General features: G+C 40.2%; 1 protein-coding gene across 2 annotated transcripts in view; it reads right to left on the reverse strand.

The window, feature by feature from the left end:
* The window catches only part of CHCHD3 (coiled-coil-helix-coiled-coil-helix domain containing 3), a 289,889-nt gene that overhangs the window by 104,856 nt on the left and 161,315 nt on the right, over positions 1-23,718 (reverse strand). The window contains exon 5 of one of the 2 annotated variants that reach the window (XM_068972962.1): positions 89-103. The exons of the other annotated variant lie outside the window; for it this stretch is intronic. Coding sequence (XP_068829063.1) covers positions 89-103 — 15 coding nt within the window. The remainder of the gene's footprint in view (positions 1-88; positions 104-23,718) is intronic. 2 annotated transcript variants of the gene reach the window in all.

The raw sequence follows: 23,718 nt of genomic DNA on the forward strand, positions 1-23,718 counted from the left end.
CAACCTGTGTAAGGGAGACTGTCACTACACGCTTAACTTGGGTGAGCTCATTTGCACATTTGTTGTAGGTAACTGTTTTGCTACTTACTTTGACTTCAATATCCTGTGGCATGTAAAAAACAGAGAAATAGTTATTTACTAGGAGAAACACTTTTTCCCCTAATGTCAACCAAGAAATCAGACAGATAGTATTTACCTAAAATGCAAGCCAAAGGCGACAATGGGGAAAAAATAAGAGGACTTGCTTAACTTGACACATATGTGAATATCATTGTACTATTAAATACTGTTTGAATAGAAGATTTCAATGAAAAGTTCATGCTGCTTGAAAGTATAAGGGTAATTTAAAAATCAAATAATGAATTAAATAAAAAATACACACATATGCAAGCACATAATCTATGGCTCCTTGACATAAGAGTAAAAACCTCACTAGTCTAACAGGAGTATAAGAGGAGTAGTAATAATGGAGTAGTAAACAGGGTCAGAGTTTATTTTTTGGGGCTCCAGAATCACTGCAGATGGTGACTGCAGCCATGAAATTAAAAGACGCTTATTCCTTGGAAGAAAAGTTATGACCAACCTAGATAGCATGTTGAAAAGCAGGGACATTACTTTGCCAACAGAGGTCCATCTAGTCAAGGCTATGGTTTTTCCTACGATCATGTATGGATGTGAGAGTTGGACTGTGAAGAAGGCTGAGCTCCGAAGAATTGATGCTTTTGAACTGTGGTGTTGGAGAAGACTCTTGAGAGTCCCTTGGACTGCAAGGAGATCCAACCAGTCCATTCTGAAGGAGATCAGCCCTGGGATTTCTTTGGAAGGAATGATGCTAAAGCTGAAACTCCAGTACTTCGGCCACCTCATGGGAAGAGTTGACTCATTGGAAAAGACTCTGATGCTGGAAGGGATTGGGGGCAGGAGGAGGGATTGGGGACTGAGGATGAGATGGCTGGATGGCATCACTGACTCGATGGACATGAGTATGAATGAACTCCGGGAGCTGGTGATGGACAGGGAGGCTTGGCGTGCTGCGATTCATGGGGTTGCAAAGAGTCGGACACGATTGAGGGACTGAAATGAACTGAACTGAACTGAATGGAGTAAGTAACAGAGTAATAATGGAGTAGTAGCAATGGAGAAAGAATTTTTGATAAAATTATGTGTGAAGAAAATATGCAAGACTATATGATCTAGGGGAAAGATCTGTCTAAATTCAACACATACCCCCGCAAATATAAAGGAAATGCAGAAGGATGGATTTACGAGAACCTCCATAAGATAAAAAAAACATTAAACAAAATGAACAAGCAAATGGAAAGAAATACTATCTCCTAACAGTGAAATTAGTATTGCTCACATAAAGAGCACTTAAAAAATAAGCTCTCCATCCCCAAAAAGAGTCAAGAGAAAAACATCCAAGTAACATAGACTAGCAATTTGCACAAAAATGTACATAACACGTTTTTAAAAACCCACAAGAAGTCAAAAATGAAAATTAAAATAACAAAATTCCATAATTCATCTATCAGATTTAAAAATATAAAGTAAAAATAATACTGCCCAAGATGCATGAAAAACATGCTCTTCAAGACACTGTTCGTCAGGATATAAACTGGCATAAGCATTTTAAAAGTCAGTCTGACAAAATGTAAATAAGTTTGAAAGCCGTACATATGCACTGAGCTCTAAGCACTCTACTTTTAGGATTTAAGTAATTATGGCAATATGCAAAGATATTCATGATAAGATTAATTAGAATTGCAAAGAAACAGAAACAAAAACCGATCTAACGGTTAAATTAAAATATACTCAAAATATACTAAGTAAAATAAGGAAAAGACTATAAACAGAAAGGGGAGTATGATCTCTTTTTGTGTAGGGAAGAAGAAATAAAAGACCAGAAGGATATTCAATAAAATGTCAACAGAGGTTATAGCAGAGTGGTAAGCTTATGGAGGGTTTCTAATTATTTTCTTTTTTATATTTTCCACATTAGAAATAAACATACTTTGCAGTCAAAAGACAAAGGAGAGAATTTTCTGAGGTGAGGAAACAATTCTCCTTCTTGATTATGGTAGTTAGAGAAGTGCACGCATTTGTCAAAACTCAAACGACAGTGTATCACAAAAGAGTGAATTAAACAATATAAAATTTTTAAGTTGATCCAAATAAAGCATATTAAAATTTATGAAAATAATTATATATATATAACTTTACTAATGTTAATTTGCTTATCAGTTAGCTAATTTCACTTCTAGGCATTTATTTCTAAGAAATAGTGAGAAAAGCACACAAAAATTTATATCTAAGAAACCGCTGCTAACATTATTTAAAGCAACAAAAAACTGGGAACAACAGAGAGGTTTGTGTAAATAAGATATGGTCCAACAACAAGCTCTTTATTATAAAGACTTGAGTCTGGCCATAATGATCAAACATTGAGAGCCATTAAAAAATACTGCTTTAATAGAATAATTGATTTCTTTAACTCAAAATATTAAGGGGAGGGGGATGGTCACAAATTACCATGTACACTAAATTACTAATTTTGGTTAAGAAACGGGGGTGGGTGGGCAGAAGGGAAGGACAGGAAGAACTGAGTACCTGATTATGTAGACCCAGAAAAAGTGTAATAAATGCTGAGATGTTAACACTAGATATGATATGCACAGCGGGATAGGTTTCTTACTTAGACTATTCTCTATTTTCCAAAATCTCTGTAACAAAGTTATATTTCTTTAATCAAAAAACCTTTAAACATTATTATCACATACATTTATCTGTGATTATCAGATGGCAATATAACATGGTACAAAAAACAAGAGTGACTGATTAAGTGGCTATACTAACAAACAAAACAATGTAACAACTTGAACAGTTATTTATAGCATGGAAAATTATTTTCCCTAGTAAATGCTTAATGTATAAGGACTTGATCATCTCCCCATTCAATGCATGACATTACCAATCATGGTTCTTAAACCATTTACACTGAACAATGTTGCTTTTGTTCACATAGTGCTGCACACTGAGATTTCTTTTTTAAGAAAAAAAAAGTAATAGATATTCTATTATGGCTATTTAGAAAACATTAAGAATTCAGTATCACAAGTATATAGCTTCGGCCTAAAAGAGACTACACTAACCACCAAATTTAATTTTGAAAGGTTGATTACCACCTAAATAAAAGATATGCAGAAACTCCCACATTGTAAGGTGTGATCCTTGGAATTTTGTTAAAGAAACACAGCAAAAGGTAAGATATGCACACTAAAGACGATCCACCTCCAAAGGCCTGAAAACACCCAGCCACAGGCTGACAACACAGGTCTTTCCCTTGGACTGTCAACAGAATCAATAGCCTGAGGTCTGCTGGGGAGAACAACAGAGCCAGAAACACAGCCACACCACTTCAATGGCACATTGCTTTGAAACAGTTAATGTGAGGCTGGGAGAGAAAGTCACACAGTGTGAACCTGGAAACTTAAATAAGCCTGGGATACGCCGGCTAAACTAATAGCTGCCGAGGATGAAGAGTCACATGCGACTTAAGAAAAAGCGGTAAGCCAACTGCAGGGAATGAAACTTCCACGTAGAACTGTCTGACTGATATGGAATCACTGTAAACGAACAAATGACAATGAAGAGGACCACACGTTATTCACTGTTACAGGAGAATCATTTCTTAGGGGGAAAAACCGATATAAAAGGTTTCCCCCCACTGTCTCTGGTTCGCTATTCCTTCTCAAGAAGTGATGTGTACTGATTAGTCTTCAGATTCTGTTAGATTTTGGATAATGTGATTGGGCTTGAAAACATGACAGAAAGCGCCTAAATGGATCATTATGGAAAACTGGAGCGTGCCATATACAAGAGAAAGAAAACAAGGAAATCAAATTTTAAGAAACCCAACGCATAAACATTTTGATGTTGGCACTCAGTGCCGGTAGCCAGATTCAAAATGAAGTATACAACACGTACGTATTTCCTTAAAGTCCTTCCTTGTTTCAGAAGAGACCTGAAGCTGTTAACAACAAACGATACAGTAAGTTAAGGGAAGTAAAAACTGGGATTCTGCCTGTGACATAAAGGTAGCTTCCCATGTGCCTTTCCATGTATGTTCCTAGAGAAACCTTCACACTGACAGATTCTTGGCATGGTAGCTCGGCCCTCTTAGGCCTGGCTGCTCCGGGAAGACTGAGATGAGGAACAAAGCACACAGCACTGGAAACGCAGTGACATCACAATCACTGAGCTCAGAGGAAGTACTGTTACTTCACACATCAAGTACCAGACATGTAAGGGGAGAGCTGGTGCTATGGGAAAGCTTATATATTTTAAAGGACAAAGTTCTTTAAAGGCCAGGGTTCAATTTCAATACCTCAAGGTAGAAAACAAAGCAGGTAGCAGCTCAGTTTTCCATGGGATGATGTTATGAAGATAGAAATTACTAAAACTGAGAAAAGGCAACAATTCTAAATCAATCTAAACAGAAATCCCTATAACTACATTTCTTATCGTTTTAAATCTTGTAAGAAATCTGATGCTTTTGAACTGTGGTGCTGGAAGAAGACTCTTGAGAGTCCTCTGGACTACTAGGAGATCTAACCAGTCTATCCTAAAGGAGATCAGTCCTGAGTATTCATTGGAAGGACTGATGCTGAAGCTGCAACTCCAATACTTTGGCCATCTCATGCAAAAAACTGACTCACTGGAAAAGACCCTGATGCTGGGAAAGATTGAAGGTGGGAGGACAAGAGGATGACAAAAGTTGAGATGGTTAGATGGCATCACTGACTCGATGGACATGAGTTTGAGTAAACTCCGGGAGTTGGTGATGGCCAGGGAAGTCTGGCGTGCTGCAGTCCATGAGCTCGCAAAGAGTCGGACACGACTGAGCGACTGAACTGAACAAATCTGAAACACACATATAATGAACTGGGAAAGATTAAATCTTTCCCAATCATAAGGATAATCTGTGGTAGGCAAAAACCAATCTATACATCTATCAGCTCACACAGGCAAGTAAGAACAGGGAAAGGAGATTTCTTCCACGTTAGACCTACATCAAGCATGATACACAGGAAAATAAAACTACATGCTGACGCTAAGAGACAAAAAAAATGGAAACATCTGAAGCGGCTGAACCATAACCTTATAAAGTAATATTACATTTAGAAACTGTAGAACATGATCACTGTGAATATCAATTAGCCGTAACAAAATAATTACAGTGGCCATGTATTTAATTAGCTGAATACTAGACTTTTGTTACAAATGAGAAATTACATAGGGTTCATTGAGCTTTTATCAAGTGGCATTAATAAACAAAGAGTTATACTTAAAGCCCTGGTTTCCAAACCACAGCAGGAGGTGATCTTCAAAAGGGTAAGCCAGACAAGTGACCCTGAACAACGTCCAAGCTATTATCAACTTGAGTATACCTTTCAGCGACTACTGAGGCACGACACATAAGCTATGAGCAAACCCCAGCCTGAAATGTTACGTTCACTAACACAGTAAGAGCTGATGGAGGTTGAGTACAGACCAAGGGACGAAAGGCAAAGACCATTCTTCCCACAGACGTCTTGACCCCAAGTTCGGAAGTCATACTCAATCTCCCTGGATTTGATGAAATCCACTTGTTTCTGTTTGTTTTCTCTTCCCCAAAGGACCCTGCTCTACATGTCATATTGTCAACTTACTATAAACAGCCTACTGAATGTGTTCCCCTGTCTTTTGGGAGCGTATCTGCCTATTCTCTTGAAAAGAACAAAGGCAAAGATAAGTGGTCTTTCAAATTAAAAAGTAAACTAACAATGAAGTGAGGAGGTTGTTAGCTACATACATTTAGAACAGAAAGCACCCTAGTAGCACTTTGCTTTAAATTTTTCCAGTAGTTCTCTCATAACATTTGTGCAGATCATGCTACTTGACAGAAGCAGTGGCATTAAGCGCTAGATGAAATCACAAACAATTTTACAAGCTTTCTTCTACAGTTTTAGAGAGGGGGGAAAAAAACATTTTTAAATCACAGATTTACTTCCTCAGCTTTCCAGTGTAAGTCAGCACTTACCAGCACTATGACATACTTGGAAATCCACTTGGTGAGGGGTCAGGAGACCAGGACATCCATTCGAGCTCAGCTACATCACCAGGTGACCAGGCACTGACCCAGTCCAGACCCCTATCATGTTTTAAAACACCTTCTGAATGTTCTTCCTTCATGTGGCTCTTGCCATGTCATACCCTTGCCCTTGCTGCCTCTCACACTTTTACACCTAATAAAACTTTCCACGTGTCTCTCAGGGCACATATTTTTGACTTTATCTTGTATTATACATGTTCACTTACCCACTGTTCCTATTGTCAACCTCAGACTTTCTAAGACAAGAAAAGAGACTTACTCCTCTATCTTCCACAAGGGAAACACTCAGGACATGGTAGCCAAGATGAAATTAAGTGCATTGAGGGGAAGAGTTTGTAGGAGGTAAGTAGACACAGCTTCTGGGAAACAAATCTGTTGCAGCATGTGACAGTACTTCAAAGTACAAGAGCACCCTCAGTGGGATGGTATATGCGCACATCACTTAGATGAAGCTCTGAACTCAGTGCTGCTGGCGTATTAGTCAACAATGCACAATCCAGAAGCGATCAGCAGGTAGCATTCTTATCAAAAATTCCACAACTTGGAAGCTTAAAGCATTAGATATGGCTGCAACCAGGGCTTCACCTATCCATGTCTTGATCAAAAGTGATGCCTTGCTAGTTAGCACAGTGACTGTTGGAAATGAGATTTTATTAGAGAAAATGGTTCATTAACTAGCATGATAAATATCAGATGTTCTATTGGTAAAATGAAAACTATCAAAAAGATGTAAGGGTGAGTGAATGTATATAAAGATATTTCTATATCTGTTGTGAGAACAAGTTATGAGAACATGAGTTATGAGAACAAGGCCGGTAGTACTAACTTTAGGAACAGTGCCTCAGGTTTGATCTCTGAACAATCCTGTGTCCAGCCACTGGTTTAGGGCAGAGTCTCTCCTTGGATACTACTACCATTTGGGGCCAGATCACCCCTTGCTGCAGAGAGCTGTCCTGTGCACTGCAAAATGTTTAGCGGTATATCTGGCCTCTACGACGCCAGGAGCGCCCCCTGGCTCTTTAGCTGCGAAAGACAGAAATGTTCCCAGACAGTGCTCAATGTCCCCAGGAAAGCCGAACTGGCACCAGTTGAAAACCACTGGTTTAAAAGGACTGCTGGTTGTCTGAGGCCAACGATAAGTAGTCATCTCTGACGCAGGTGACCCATCCCTGCAAAGAGCACCTAAAATAACAGACAACTAGGTCTCCGTTGAGTTCTACAGATGAGTAATATGAAGCATTTTGTACCTGCTTGCTAATAAATTTCTATCGAGTAAATGCCTACATGTATGGCAGAACAGGGTCAGAGACCTGATCACAGTGTAATTTGGTTGTAGGGTTGCCTGAAGGGTGCAATGTAGAAAAGCAAGGTATATAAAGTAGTTAATCATGTCCCAGTTAGCTAGAGAAGAAACTGGAAGTTTGAACGCATTCTTTCTGAATTATGTAGGAAAGGCACAACACAGGTCCTATCTTTGTATGGCTCCCTGTAACAACAGAATCGATGTCCATACAACACAAGATTTTGAATCCATGTGACCAATGTTCAGTTCAGGCAGAACTGGCGAGCACTGGGGCTGGCGGTTTAACATTTGCTCTTCCTGGGCAGTGACAACGCCAGACCTGTTGTTAAATATTTTATACAGCATTCCTAAGAACAGGCATGTTATGATTTTACCACAGTTTCACGTTACAAAGCAATGTGATATTTCAATATGAAGTCTCAACATGAAAGGTGCTGAAATATATCACCTCATCAGCTCAGTATCATATATTCTGTGCTCCTCTCAAAACAGCCATTTAAAAAGAGAACACACATCAAGATACCCAACACATAAGAAACAGTAAATAAATGCGGAGGCAAAAGGGAAATGAACTGTTAGCGTTTCAGAGTTCTCAGATGTGTAGTTTTTATTTTCTCTAATGACACTAGCTTTGACTATATGACCTATATGACTGTGGTGGACCAAGTGAACGCAAACATGCATGCTCCAAAAGACCATCTGTAATTAGATTCAGCAGCTGCACAAAAACAAAGTTGCAGAAACCCAAGTTCTACAAAATATGTAAGAACTCTATGTCAGAGAATTGTTAGTAAGCTCAGAAACTTTAAAGATTTATATTTCAAAGAGGAAAATGTGGTTTAAAAGGGTCATATTTAATAAAACTACTATATGACTATAAAGACTGAGAGCAGGAAGGGGCTTTTATTATCAAATGCAGCTACAGAACAGATTGGTGTTATAAGCCACTGAATGTTACCATTACATGTAAAGGCAGAGTGGTTTCTCTCCAGACCACAGCTGATACAGTGGAGACATTTGGAATTTGTAACCTAAGTCCCAATTATATTAAATCATCTCTACTCTTACATTGTGGGGAATAATACCTCTATTTCCAGGCACTTACAAATAATCTTGTTTTGCCATAGAGGTTAAAACCTCAGAAGCACCCTAACACAGAGCTGCTAGTTAAGCTGAACTGTCTGTGCCAAGGTATTCGGTGTCACTGATCTGATAAATAAACTGGACAACAGCGAGGAGACAATCACTGCACAGCTCCTGAATTCCTTTCCTTTGTGTTACCTTGTATCAGTTCACTTTAAATTTGGGTTTAATGGTCACACGCCTGAAACCAATTAGCCAGAGTCAGTCTCTCCTCTTGCAATCTACTTCACATCTGGAGCTGAAAAAAAAAAAACATTCAGAGACCATCCAGCTCATTTTATAGGAAGTAAGAGGCTCCGAAGTCCCTGGTGTCAGAGGGAATTCTTTGAGGTCAAGGACAAAATTGGTTCTCAGACCCCTGCCTCTTGACAGCAGTGCACATACCATCACTATCTAACCTTATTTCATGTTGGTTTGACTTTAAGGGAAGGCAACGTAAAGATGGCCAGTCAAATGTTGGTAGTCACATTTCTGCACTACTCAATATAAAGAGACTTTTTACCGGTTAATGGAGAATAGCCTGAAAATGTCTTCAAAACCACCTATGTAGCTTATCATAGTTCAGTTCCTCTGGGATGCAGATGCCGAGATAGAATCAGAAGTAGAGGAAATTTCTTAGGGGGAAGGATAAAGTGGCAGGGGCAGAAGACAGGCAGAGTCTTCTATGATGCTGTAGGTGTGACGCCTGTGATGGGAGACAAGGAAGAAAGCAACAGTGCAGCTCTGAGAAAACCCTGGCCAGCCAATGGGGAACCCCAGAGCAGAGACTACTCGTGAGGAATCCCGTGTCAAGCAGAAAGGCCCAGCTCCAGAATCCATGCCATGTACTGTCAGTCAACACTGTGGTGGATCCTGGTGCTGTGGCGGATCCCAGGTTTCTGCTAGCTGAACTCTGACAGCAGGCTTTCCCTTAAAGAAAGAGCTGACAGGTACACCCCCACAGCAGTCATGTCACCTGATTTGCCATTTAACACAAAATAAAGAAGGACAAACAAGGAACTCTGAGCAGGTCTTGAACTTTGGCTTCCAGTTCAAATAGAAAGCAAACCAGCAAGCAAAAATGAGGTTCTATCTGTTGCAATTTACTTTAGTAAGCCTTCACTTGTGTAGGCCAGACAGAGTAAATCCAAATAGACTTGTGGGATACAATTCGATCCAGAAATTCTGTACGGTAGGAAAAGCTACAAAACCGTCTTCAGACAACTCAAGTTCCAATTCCAGAATGGCTGCCAACTCATGATCATGGGCAGGTTAACCTTTGAGGGTGTCTGTAAATTTAAGGGGATGGGCTAAGTAGTATCTAAGAGCCCTTAACATTTGCATTTCATGCATTACATTTACCACAACATTTCTTCCATTATTCATTTTGAGTCTCCTCTACAGCTAAGCCAGAGGGACTTCCACGAATGCGTATGTTCTCCTGCCAAATGGCCAGGATGCTGCTACAAGCACGCATGAAACGACATTCGGAAACGACCGCGTGGACATGACACCGGGCGCCAGGGGAAGACGCTGCACGGCAGCAGCGCAGCTCCCTCTCTGCCTGACTTGGCACCGCTGCTGGGTTTGCAGCTGCTGGTGAAGCGACAGGACTTCACTGGCTCTCTGTCGCTCAGCAATACTCGCTGTGCTGCTGCTCGAACCTACCACCACCTGGCCGATTCAAAAAGGTAAGATCCAGGGTGAAATGGGCCACGTTCTAAAATAAGTTCAATACATTGTTGCTAACCAAACCACACTGGCTCTCTTTTTCCACCAACAAAAGCCTAAGTTCAAAACACTGGGCCTCCTCATCTCATTCACCGTGCTTTAAAGAGGCCGGTACAGCGGAACTGCATCACATGTACGCTTAGCTTAGGCAACTCCAACTCCTCAGGTTAAAGAGCAAAAAGAGCTAAGTTTAACTCATGCGTAGGACCCCACCCGTTTCAGAAGCTCAGGCCAGCTTGACGCTCGGCTTGTCTCATGCCCCCCCATGCCCCAACTCTTCCCAGAGAATGAAATGCTAGCGGTTCTAGAGAGTTTTCAATCACAAAATCCTTAACTGAAAGCCAACACTTCATCTAGCGTTCAAAGAAACCTACTAACTCAGTAACGGAATAAAGACAGCAATGCTGGACTCCCAAGAGTAAATCTGAACAAAGGGAATCTTGGCTTCACATGTGGATTTTTTTTTTTTTTAGCTTTATTAAGGTATAACTGGCAAATAAAATTCACATGCTGGTATTAAACCTAAATTCTTAAGCAAGATGTGATTCTACTGTACACCAAGAAACAATGAAACTGTAAAAGTATTAAAAGGATAAAAATTATATTTTAAAATGGCCTCAGCAGCGGCCACTGGTAATGAAAGTACGAAGGAGTACCTGGCCCTTCAAGACATCCCATTTTCCCCCAAAAGCTAATGAGGGAATTTAAAAAAACCTTCAGCCTCTATATGAAGTCAGCAGATGAATGGATAAAGAAGATGTGGTGTATACACACAGTGGAACATTTCTCAGCCATAAAAAAAGAATGAAATCATGCTATTTGCAGCATCATGAATGGATCCAGAGATTAACATACTACATGAAGTAAGTCAGAGAAAGACAAATACCACATGATATCACTTATACAAGGACTCTAAAAGGAGGAAAAAAAAAAAAAAGGCACAGATTAACTTATTGCCAAAACAGAAAGAGACTCACAGACATACATAACAAAGTCATGAATACCAAATAGGAAAGCAGGGTGGGAGGAGAGATAAATTAGGAGGCTGAGATTAAAATATATACACTACTATGTATAGATAGATAATCAACAAGGAGCTACTGCACAGCACAGGAAACTATATTCAATATTGTGCAATAACCTGTAAGGGAAAAGAATCTAAAAGAAAAATGTATATACCACTGGATCACTGTGCTGTAAACCTGACACTTATGAGATACTGTAAATCAACTATCAGTTCAGTTCAGTTGCTCAGTCATGTCCAACTCTTTGTGACACCATGAATCACAGCACACCAGGCCTCCCTGTCCACCACCAACTCCCAGAGTCCACCCAAATTCATGTCCAATGAGTTGGTGATGCCATCCAGCCATGTCATCCTCTGTTGTCCCCTTCTCCTCCTGCCCTCTATCCCTCCCAGCATCAGGGTCTTTTCCAATGAGTCAACTCTTCACATGAGGTAGCCAAAGTATTGGCGTTTCAGCTTTAGCATCAGTCCTTCCAATGAACACCCAGGACTGATCTCCTTTAGGATGGACTGGTTGGACCTCCTTGCAATCCAAGGAACTCTCAAGAGTCTTCTCCAATACACAGTTCAAAAGCATCAATTCTTTGGCACTCAGCTTTCTTCACAGTCCAACTCTCACATCCATACATGACCACTGGAAAAACCACAGCCTTGACTAGACGGACCTTTGTTGGCAAAGTAATGTCTCTGCTTTTGAATATGCTATCTAGGTTGGTCATATCTTTCTTTCCAAGGAGTGAGCATCTTTTAATTTCATGGTTGCAGTCACCATCTGCAGACTTCAGTATAAATAAATACACATATGTGAATAAAATTCTCTGTATGAAGTCTCCAGTTCAACTGACCAACGAGAAGAGGTTAAGAGATGAGATCACAGGAATAACTAGTGATAAAATCAAGCTTGAACAAAGCAAAGGGAATGAAGTCCTAGAGGGGAATGGAAAGAAGGGAACGAACCCAAAGCATAAATCATCCAATGGAAAGGCAAAAGAGGAGACAGGAGAGGATATAAATAAGCCACCTCAGTTCCTGGAGCTGGTACAGAAGGATGAAGAAACAGCCATTACTGGCCATCACATGGGCCATGCCGAACCAGACTTCTTTCTGACTCATAAATTCAGCCAAGCTAGCTGAGAAGGCAATGGCACCCCACTCCAGTACTCATGGCGAATCCCATGGGCAGAGGACCCTGGTAGGCTGCAGTCCATGGAGTCGCTAAGAGTCGGACACGACTGAGTGACTTCACTTTTACTCTTCACTTTCATGCATTGGAGAAGGAAATGGCAACCCACTCCAGTGTTCTTGCCTGGAGAATCCCAGGGACCGGGAAGCCTGGTGGGCTACCGTCTCTGGGGTCGCACAGAGTCGGATACGACTGAACTGACTTAGCAGCAGCAGCAGCAGCAGCAGCAGCTGAGACTTAGCTTTGTTCTCATCCTTATTTGTACATTGGTACAGAAGGACCATATAAAGCAGAGAACTCTGAATCAAAATTCCAGAATTCCTTGGTGCACCGGTGAGCACGTTTCATCAGAGACTTGCTAACAAGAAACTGAAAAAGAGATATAACCAAAATGTCAACTTACATTTTTTAACATCCTGTATCACTTTTAAAGAAGTAAAACTACACAATCACATTAGGAAAGCCTCATGACACAACAATGACATCACATCACATAGAGTTACTACACCCACTTTGCTTATTTGCTTACTTATTCATTTCTTTTAATAGTTATGGAAACAGTTGTAGACAAGAGTTTCCCTGAAATTTACAACTGGAAGAGTTGTGTCATGGAAACAATTTCTGACCCTTCCCACTAGAGATCATGAAGCAGACCCCACTGCAGGTTTGGACCCAAGAAATACAAACAAGCCATGTGATTTTTTATTTGGTTTTGCTTGCTGGGAAGTCAGAATATTATTAGCTACTTGACATGATATCCTGTCTGCTTTACAGTTATGGCTATCATTTTAATTATATATTATCTTTCTGGCTTAGCAATCATCCTCCTGTGAGTATAATTTTCACTCATCCATCATTTGATCAGATGCTAGAAAGCTCCTAGCAACAGTTCAGACTGAGAAGCTAAGTGATCAGACGCCAGCTCAGAGGAAAGTGACCCCCACTCTCAAAGCCTCTTAAATCAAGTACATGTAAAATGATGATCTTAATGACCAACCATGAAAGACATTTGATGCCATACTTATCAGCTACCAAAAACACTCAGACAAAAGGAGAAAGAGTCATCTACGTTTAAAGTAGGAATGTACCTCCCAAACTCAGTCTAATTCTGGGACAGCTCTACTCTCATTAGATGACAAAGCCAGTTAGTCACAATTTAAGAGTAAAGTACAGGTTATCTTAACTTAAAAGCTACATTTGCATGGGTCATTATCTAAGGAGCTTCTAAGATGCAATTCCTTTCCAGGGGTGTTTACTATCTGGAATGAACACTGTAGAAGTGGACAAAGATATTACTGACAAGTCAAAAACAGCTGCATGAAAATATACTGAAAGTAATAGATATATATGTTAAGGATAAATACCAAGATGTATAACTTATTTAGTATGGTAAAGAAATAGTCTGCTGAAAGCTCAGACTTGGTCCTTTAAAAATTTACAATATTAGCAGCTTTTCTATTTTTTAAAGCATTTTGTGATCCCTGCCATTTGTCACCTTGCACAGAATATTCCAGGCTACAGTAAAGAATCCGTGCTTTTCTTCTAACCGAACTGAAAAGACAGCCTGTTTGCTTTGAAAAATGGCTACCACCTGCTATTAATCTGAAGCTGCAAACAAGCAGTATAATGACATTTAGCAAGTTAACAGCCCCCTCCACGACTTTCCTGAACGAAGAGTATAAGTGACATTCCATAATCTTCTCAAAAATTAAAATAATTCTAAGAAATAGGTTTTTATTTTACTAATAATAAACTGAAAATGACACAGGAGATTATTAAAACCAGACACTGTGCTCCTGCAGCGTGACAAGCCTGGTATAAGCGCTGTAGGAATTCCCTCCCAGGTCCCCCCATCTTTTGCCTTTATTCTTTCAGTCTGGTGTCAGATGAATCCAAGCAGTAATGATGATACGATCAAGGAAGAACTGACAACTGGCTGAATGTGTGTAAAAAGACTGTTTAGCTGGTCTTTGCAACAAGCCATCTTTTGTCCTGCAGGAGCTTTCCTGACCTTGAAGAGATGAAATGCAACATAAAATTGTTAATTGATCTATTCTCCAAAGAGTTCCTGGAACACTCTGGAGAATTTTTTCAATCTGTGTGATAGAAAGACCTGGCCACCAACTTACTAAGTGCTAACTAAGCAGACAGTATGACCTAAGCAGACTACACACAATTCACAACCATCCATAAATGATCCTGGGGCATTCTGAATAAACCAAACCCTGTACACACTAATGTGTTCTGTTAAATGCTAAAACAATTCACCTATGGGAAGAACAAAATAAACTTAATGTCTCTATTCATTTATTTGACAAGCACTCAATGAAACCTATTTTATGAAGATCCTGCGACAAAACTGGTAGAACACAATGAGTAACTGAGCCAGTTGCACCGCACTCAATGGCCACCAATCACAGTCCTAAAGCCCCAGTTTACATACAGAGCTATAAAACTAGCAACAATCCATTCCTGTCCATAGAGGCTGTGTTTTCAAGAACTTACAGAGTGGGGTGGAGAGCAGCCCACAGGTTGTATAAACAAACAGCCATAATAAAAGACAATATATGATAAAGACAGTGAATGCTGCAAGGGAAATATCTGATCAGCTGGACTAGAACTTGAGAACTGTATGAGTAGCATTTAGATGGGCAGAGACGGAGTCAAAGGCCATAGCAAGAAAGGGGACAATCAAGAGAAGTCCAGAGGAGGGAAGACAGGAGGCCTCCGCAGGTGTATCAGCTGAAGAGGGAATTACGTGAGAGGGCCAGAAAGTAAGTGGAAACTGGGCTGCAGGAAGACTTACTTGTCTGGCTAAGAGGTCTGGACTTCATCCTGCAGGCCGTCAGGGGGCCTCTAAAGGTTGAGTGCAATGAACACAGCATTTTAGGAGGATTAATCTTGATAAACAGGATGGATTAGAAAGAGGGAGAATGCCAGTGGGGAAACCATTAAGGGGGCGACTGAAAGGATCCAGGTGTGAATAATAGAGGCCTACACATGCTGAATGGCAGTTATGTTTCCACCAGCACTTTCTAAACGTCGTCTCAAGTAAATGTACAAATTCTAGTGAGAGGACAGCAAACTACAGAAGTGAAAGAGCACATCATGCTCTACAACATGGGGCGGCGGGGACATGCAAGAATTAACACAATGCATACTGTTGGTCATGCACGGAAAATCTCTGAGAAATAACCACTGACACCTTGTAATGTAGAAATAGTAATACATTTAAGATGCCACACACTCTATTCTAAAACAAAAGAGGAAAATATAACTGATGAAAGAGGAGGAAAATTGGGATATATCATGAGCTAATAGGAATTTTTTTCTTTAATTGAGGTATAGCTGACATACTCGTTCCAGGTATACAACACAATGATTTAATATTTGCATCTATTGTGAAAGAATCACAATAAGTCTAGTTAACATCTTTCACTACACCTAGTTACAACATTCTTTTTCCTTGTGATGAGAACCTTTAAGACCTACTCTCTTAGCAACTTTCAAATATACAATACTATATTATTAACTGCAATCACCATAGGAATTATTTTCTTTGACCAACAGTGTCAGTATATGGTTAAAAATCTGGTATTTGAGAGAATTATGCTGTCATAACATGGGAAAATAACCGAGAGGTTCCCTTATGTCCAGTACTAATGCACTTCCATAAAAAAGTTCAAATATGCTACAGTCTGACACTAAGTGTAAGTCCTTTACCCTAAACAAAAGACTACTATATAAAACCCTCAACACCTTAGAATAATATAAATGTCACATAGACATGAATTTCAGAACGTGTTAATTTTAATATTTCTTCAGGTATTTCACTGAGATGTTGTTTAGCATACCACCTTTAAAATGTGAATCAAGGTAGCTTGGGAATCAAGCCCATATTCCATTCTTAACTCGTGCTTTAAAGGCATCCTTTAATATCAGATGTTAAGGGCGTCCTTTAATATCTTCGGTTTCTAAGGTATGGTTGAAAAGCTAAAATTCTAGACTCTCCTTAAATTAAGAGATGACTCTGTTCAATGGATAGCTAAGATGCCCCAGGAAATGAGTCAGGAGCATAAACCTTTGTCCAGGGTGCTGGGCCTAGGCCAGACTGCCTCGTTTAGGATTGTGCAGACAATTTAACAAAATGGAAGACAGATCCAAGGCATAGATGTCTGAACTCAGAAGTTTGGGGAGAGCAGCTTCTAATGACAAAGATCAATAAAAACTAATAACTGCGTAACACTTAAAGAGTTGATACACTTCTTTCACATTCATAATGTTTAATTCTCAGAACACCAGGAAAATTTGTAAAGCAATTATCCTTCAATAAAAAAATAAAAAGAAAAGAAAAAAGAATTAAATTTAAAAGAAAAGCAGCAATGAGCAAAATCAGGTCTAAAACTATAAATTCTATAAAACAGAATTAAAAAAAAAAAACAAACGAAAACAACCCCAGGACTAAATTAAATTCTCAAAGGTACACCTAGCACAGACAGAACTAGTGAAATAAGCAAACCTTGTGAAAATTACCACCCCCGTTTTACAGCAGAGCACTCCAAGGGTCACAGAAGTGAAATGAACTGGCCAAATCTACGTGGCTGATAAATGGTCAAGATGGCTTTTAATCAACCACTTCTTCATTATTACACGACTACCTCTATCACCTTCTCTACAAAGCCATGCAAAGCTCTACCGACCGCTCCCTTTTATAAACTCTCATGGGCCCAAGCAGCCGGTAGTAAACGATTCACTTGGCAACAGCTATGGAGAAACTCCAATGTATGAGGCACTGTAGAGAGGGCAGCTGCTTAGGGGTGTGTTAGTCAGGTTTCTCCAGATGAACAGAGCCAAGGAGATATATATATGTATATGTATGTATCTCAAAGAAGAGATTTATTATTGGAACTGGCTCACACAGTTATGAAAGCTGAGAAGTTCCACAATCTGCTGTCTGCAAACTGGAGGATCGGGAGAGTCAGCGGGGTAGGCCTGAGAACCAGAGGAGCTGCTGGGGTAGCTCGCAGTCTGAAGCCGTAGGTATGAGAACACAGGCAGGATGCTGGTTAGGTCCTGGAATCTGGAGGCCCAAGAACCAGGTCCAAGAATGTTTGAATGCAAAAGAAATGGACGTCCCAGCTCAAGAAGAGAAGGAATTTGCCCTTTTTTCACCTTTTTGTTCCATGCAGGACGCCAGCGGATGGTACAAAGCCCGCCCATGTTGGGGCAGACCTCTTTCATGGTGTACTGAAACAAATGTGTTCACCCCTTTTGGAAACACCCTCACAGACACACTCAGAAGTAACGTTTTATCAGCTATCTGGGCAACCTGTAGGCCAGGCAAGCTCACACATAATATTAACCACCACAAGGCAGGACCAAGAATGAGAAAATAATCAGATACAGGTTTACCTGCTAAAAAAACTTGTATCAAGAAATAACATAAGCATATAAGTAACTATAAAGATGAAAATAAAATGTGTTGGCTGAACTCCTTGAGGGCAGGGCATGTGTCCTCTGATGGCCATATGGTCAGAGCCTGGCAAGTATGTAACAGAGGTTCAATATAGGTTGGATGGATGGATGGATGGACAGACGGACAGACAGTTGGGTGCTAAGGTTTCCCCTGGCTCCTATAATGCCTATATAGTTCAGCATCCTGACAGGCACAAGGAGGTTTAACTAAAGCACACTCTTTATCCCTTGACTTTCTATTCTTAGAAATTATTGGGATTTCAAGGATTGGATTTTTGACAGGGAAAGGTAAAAGGCAGAGAAAGGCATGTGCCTTTGACAGAGAAAGGCATATTTCTGGAATTCCCCATTGTAGTTCTGTTTCCTCATTTAATACTACTCATTTCTCCGGTCATTTTCTCGATATCACCTGTTCCAAGGAATGGGTCTAAGCAGGCAGCTCACTATCTCCACTCCTCTTGACCCAACCTGACCCCCTGTGGCACACGGAACATAACAGCTACATGCACCCAGAACACTGCTACCGGAAAGCAGGTGGGTGCAACGTGCCACCATTCCTGACTGCCGTGCCCTTGGCAGAGGCGACTCAGCCATCAACACTCTGGACGCACCGAGTCTGAATGCAGCTACACAGTCCTCCCCACGCCGTGCTCTAGAGGCAGGCACCGCCAATCACTGGAACGGGCTGACGGTCTGTTAGGCTATTATATGGCTGTCAGACACGCTACGGGTGAAGAAGAGTGATTCAAGCTGAAGACGAACTTAACACAAAACTGAGAGAGGTCGAGGAGAGTTATCAAGGGGCTACGATGCAACCACAGACTGGGCCCACAAGGCAGCACAGAGGATTCTGAGCCACAAAGAACCAAGAGTTAGAAAGGCATGGAGGAGACGGGCAGACAAGCTGGAGAACGTGGGGCTCTCACAAGCTTTGGGGAGCATTCACCAGGAAGAGCAGCAGGCAACCACAGCTGAGAAGGAGAGGAGTGGACATCAGGTGAACACGGGGCAGGAAAAGGACAACCCTGGCAAGCCTTCAAGCAGGTGGAGCCACGCCACAGGGCGGAAGCATGGCCAGGAAGCCTGCAGAACTGGCGTGAGAGGGCAGACGGGACGAGCTCCACGGCCGTTCCATTCTTTCTCCTCTGGTGTTTCCTTCTGCCGTATTCTCCCCTTCTCTAATCTGTCTCTCCACTTACCAGGAACTTCTTGTCTCTCTCTCTCGCTCTCTTTGTTCATTTCCTCTTCATTTTCACTCCCTCACTTTTATCCTTGCCCTTAGCTAAAAATGTATGTGACCTGTTACAGGCGTGTTTTGTTCTAAAGTTTGTTTGTTTTGTTCTAAAGTTCAAAAGAGGTCAAGTTGAGTATTTCATATTTATGACTCTAAAAATCCCTAAGCGTTAATCTTATACCCACCACCTTACTGGTGGTCGGATTTCTTTTTGTTCCCTCCAGATAATTAGTGATATTTTAGAGAAAAATCTTCTCTATTCCTTTTTTTGTCTGTTTGTTTTACTGGAGTATAGTTGAAATACAATGCTGTGTTAAATTTCTGGTGTACAGCAAAGTGAATCAGTTGTAGGTATACATATATCCACCCTTCAGATTCTTTTCCCATACAGATCATTACAGAGTATTGAGAAGAGTTTAGATATGTAAGTTCCCTGGGTCCTTATCAGTTACTTATTTTACATATGGTAGTGTATATATGTCAATCCCAACCTCTCACTTATCTCTTCCCCCTTCCTCTCCTGGTAACCGTAAGATTGGTTTCTACTTCTGTAAGTCTACTTGCTATTACAAATAAGCTCACAATTCCCCATTCCCGATTTAGCAAACGCATTCTTAGTTCTCTTAACAGTTGCTCATATTGCTGCCTCACCAAATATTTTAATTAATTCTCTAATTTTTTTATTCTTTGAGGATGAGGAAAGAAAAGTACTAAAGATACATTATAGCTGGTGCATGTTAAAACTTTGGTGCTTTGTGGTAAGATATAAAAAACTAAATTTTCACAGAAAGTAAAATGTTCTCTGGTAAGCCAAAATTAGCACTGTCATTCTGGAATCTCACACTGCAGAATTAACACATATGGGTAACAGTCCAGTGAATTCCTGAGCCTCCCTCTGTAAGATTTTTAAGTCTCTTGTCTGATGACCTATTTTTCTAATTATTCTCCAATGATCTAGTTGAATAGTACTTCTTATCCCTGCATATCAGATACTTCTAACTTTTAAATCCATCATTTCCTCTTCCATTCTTCATTCTAATAAGTTTACTGCTGTCTGGGGTCTACCATTAAAATGTTCTTTTGTAGAATTAGGAATAATATCTAAATCACTCAGTGGGAAAGGATATAAACTGATAAAAGTGAAACTTTGTTGCAAAGCCTCTGTCTGCCTAAATACATTGTTTTCTACCACCATTATTTTCCCTGTAGAATGAAAAGAACGTGGTAGGAAATTATTTACAATAAAAAAAGAGTAAAATCAATATACATAACTGTAGAACTTTGCACTTGGTTAGCTAGTTTATTATTCTAAATCTGGACAGAATCTTAAAACTGTTCTATAGAACTCCACAGAGATTACCCTACAGACTTTCCTTCTACCAGAACTAGTTCCTGTCTTTCAACTAAATCCCTCCTGCTGAAATTGAATCCTTAAAAGAAAAAAAAATTAATCCCATACTTAGATGTAGCTAGAAAAGACCCAGTAGTAATCCTCCATATAATACTTCAGCACATACTAGGGAAAGGATATCCCCTCAACATTCTCCTCCTTTAACTACATTTCTGTATTACATAGGAAAATATCTTTTTATCCAACTTTTCAACTGCATTGTCGATCTTTGCTTTATGTTATTCAAACTCTACATCCGTCTCATCGTCTTTCAGTCACTCAGCCATGTCCTACTCTTTGTGACCCGATGGACTGCAGCACGCCAGGCTTCCCTGTCCTTCACCATCTGCCAGAGCTTGCTCAAACTCATGTCCGTTGAGTCAGTGATCCCATCCAACCAACTCATCCTCTGTCGTCACCTTCTCCTGCCCTCAATCTTTCCCAGCATCAGGGTCTTTTCTAATGAGTCAGCTCTTCGCATCAGGTGGCCATAGTATTGCAGCTTAGACTTCACCTTTCAATGCAGGGGGGACAAGTTCAATACCTGGTCAAGGAACTAAGATCCCACGTGTCTTGGCCAAAAAACCAAAACATAAAACAGAAGCAATCCTGTTAAAAAAAAAATTCACTGAAGACTTTTAAAAGTGTTCACTTCTTAAGAAAAAAAAAGTTAACTGGAAGCTCTCTTTTCCTGCTAGCTGGAATTTATCCAAAGAGAATTTGGACTGCTGAATGTGTGCTAAGTCTGAGCTAGCAATTACAAGCCCCCACAACAGGCAAACAAAATACACCTTCCTCTAGAACAGCCAATAGTAGCTCACATTGGAGGTAAGGGAGAGAGAGAGTTGCTAACTCCCTGTTTTCCTCCTTCTGGCCCTGGGCTCTGATGGTGGGAGCTCACCTCGGCAGGAATTCAGTGGGGTAAACTCAGCGAACAGATACTATTTTCACCATGAATGTTTCTTTGACTTGGCACTGCTCTGAGCCGGAGCTATTCCATAACACCTAAAATCCTGCGATACAGACTAACAGTAACTCTGAACACTCAAGTGATACTTTTCATATACCTTTCAAAGAAAGATACTTTTAAGTCCTCTCAGTCCATTCATTTACTTTATCCTTTGAAACCTGAGATGGGGATTTCCTGATCAAATAGTACATTCTCTAGAAAAATGCTATTTTCATGCTAAGCATTTCTTGCCCTCTTTCTACAAAGTGATCCTGTTATGAAGAAATCATCACAACTGCATTGCTAATTTCTTTATCTGCCCCTACAAAAGTTTAGTTCTCCAAAGCAGCCTTGAAATTGAAGTGCCTATGAAGTGTCAGGTACTGTTGGGTGCCAAAGAGAGAGTTCTACTCAGTCTGATGGCTTTCCAATTCAGGCAGAAGTTCTTAAGCATTGAAGTGCAGAGAATACCCAGGATACTTTATAAAGGTATAAATACCTTGGCTCCACCTACAGAGACAGTCATTCACATTAGGTTTGGGGTGGAGCCCCAGCCATCTGCCTTTTTAGGGGTATCTCCAGTGATTCTGATGCAATGCCCTAAGGCCCACACTGCTGTTTCAATGTTAATATCACCATGGTGGGTTTCCTGCCTTCCACTGATAGAAATTGTCTTGCAGGATTTGACATCTCCCCACCACTTTGTTTTTCAGTGATGCACACAGTCAAAGGCTTTGGCACAGGCAATAAAGCAAAAGCAGATGTTTTTCTGGAACTCTCTTGCTTTTTCTATGACCCAATGGATGTTGGTAATTTGATCTCTCGTTCCTCTGCCTTTTCTAAATCCAGCTTGAACATCTGGAAGTTCTCGGTTCATGTACTATTGAAGGGTGGCTTGGAGAATTTTGAGCATTACTTTGCTACCATGTGAGATGAGTGCAATTGTGCGGTACTTTGAACATTCTTTGGCATTGCCTTTCTTGGGACTAGAATGAAAACTGACTTTTTCCAGTCCTGTGGCCACTGCTAAGTTTTCCAAATTTGCTGGCATATTGAGTGCAGCACTTTCACAGCATCATCTTTTAAGATTTGAAATAGCTCAACTCGAATTCCATCACTTCCACTAGTGTTTGTAGTGATGCTTCCTAAGGCCCACTTGACTTTGCATTTCAGGATGTCTGGCTCTAGGTGAGTGATCACACCATCATGATTATCTGGGTCATGAAGATCTTTTTGTACAGTTCTTCTGTGTATTCTTGCCACCTCTTCTTAATATCTTCTGATTCTGTTAGGTCCATACCATTTCTGTCCTTTATCGAGCCCATCTTTGCATGAAATGTTCCCTTGGTATCTCTAATTTTCTTGAAGAGACCTCTAGTCTTTCCCATTCTATCATTTTTCTCTATTTCTTTCCACTCATCATTGAGGAAGGCTTTCTTATCTTTCCTTGCTATTCTCCAGAATTCTGCATTGAGATGGGTATACCTTTCCTCTCCTTTGCCTTGAGCTTCTCTTCTTTTCTCAGCTATTTGTTAGGCCTCCTCAGACAACCATTTTGCCTTTTTGCATTTCTTTTTCTTGAGCAATGGTTTTGATCACCCTCCTGTGCAATGTTACAAACCTCCGTGCATAGTTCTTCAGGCACTCTATCAGATCTAATCTCTCGAATCTGTTTGTTACTTCCAGTGGTTAACCATATGGGATTTGATTTAGGTCATACCTGAAAGGCCTAGTGGTTTTCCAAATATCTCTCTTAGTTCACTTAAATTCTATGAATCTTAGTTTCTTCACCTAAAAAACATGGAGTTAATAATATCTTCCCTATGACATTTCTTTTTAAGAATCAAATTAAATCATATACCTAACGGCATTTTTTTAAGAAGTAAAAAAATATACGCGTTTCAAGTAGGTATGTTTGCAACCAGACAAGAAAACCAGAATGCAGAAAAGACGTAGGAGAATATAGTTAAGGTTTAAGTTAAATTGTGCTTGTATTTCTTCCACTAACTGAAGTTAATTCACCCTGTGACAATGTCCAGGTTTAATTCTAATAAAGATCAGCTTAGCAATTCATAATAAGTTAAAATCTTACCAACTATATTATTCCAAAAAAAAATCCATATTGCATTTAAATATCAAGTTGGCTGCAGGCG

This window comes from Capricornis sumatraensis, chromosome 5 (assembly GCF_032405125.1).
Source record: "Capricornis sumatraensis isolate serow.1 chromosome 5, serow.2, whole genome shotgun sequence".
Taxonomy (NCBI): domain Eukaryota; kingdom Metazoa; phylum Chordata; class Mammalia; order Artiodactyla; family Bovidae; genus Capricornis; species Capricornis sumatraensis.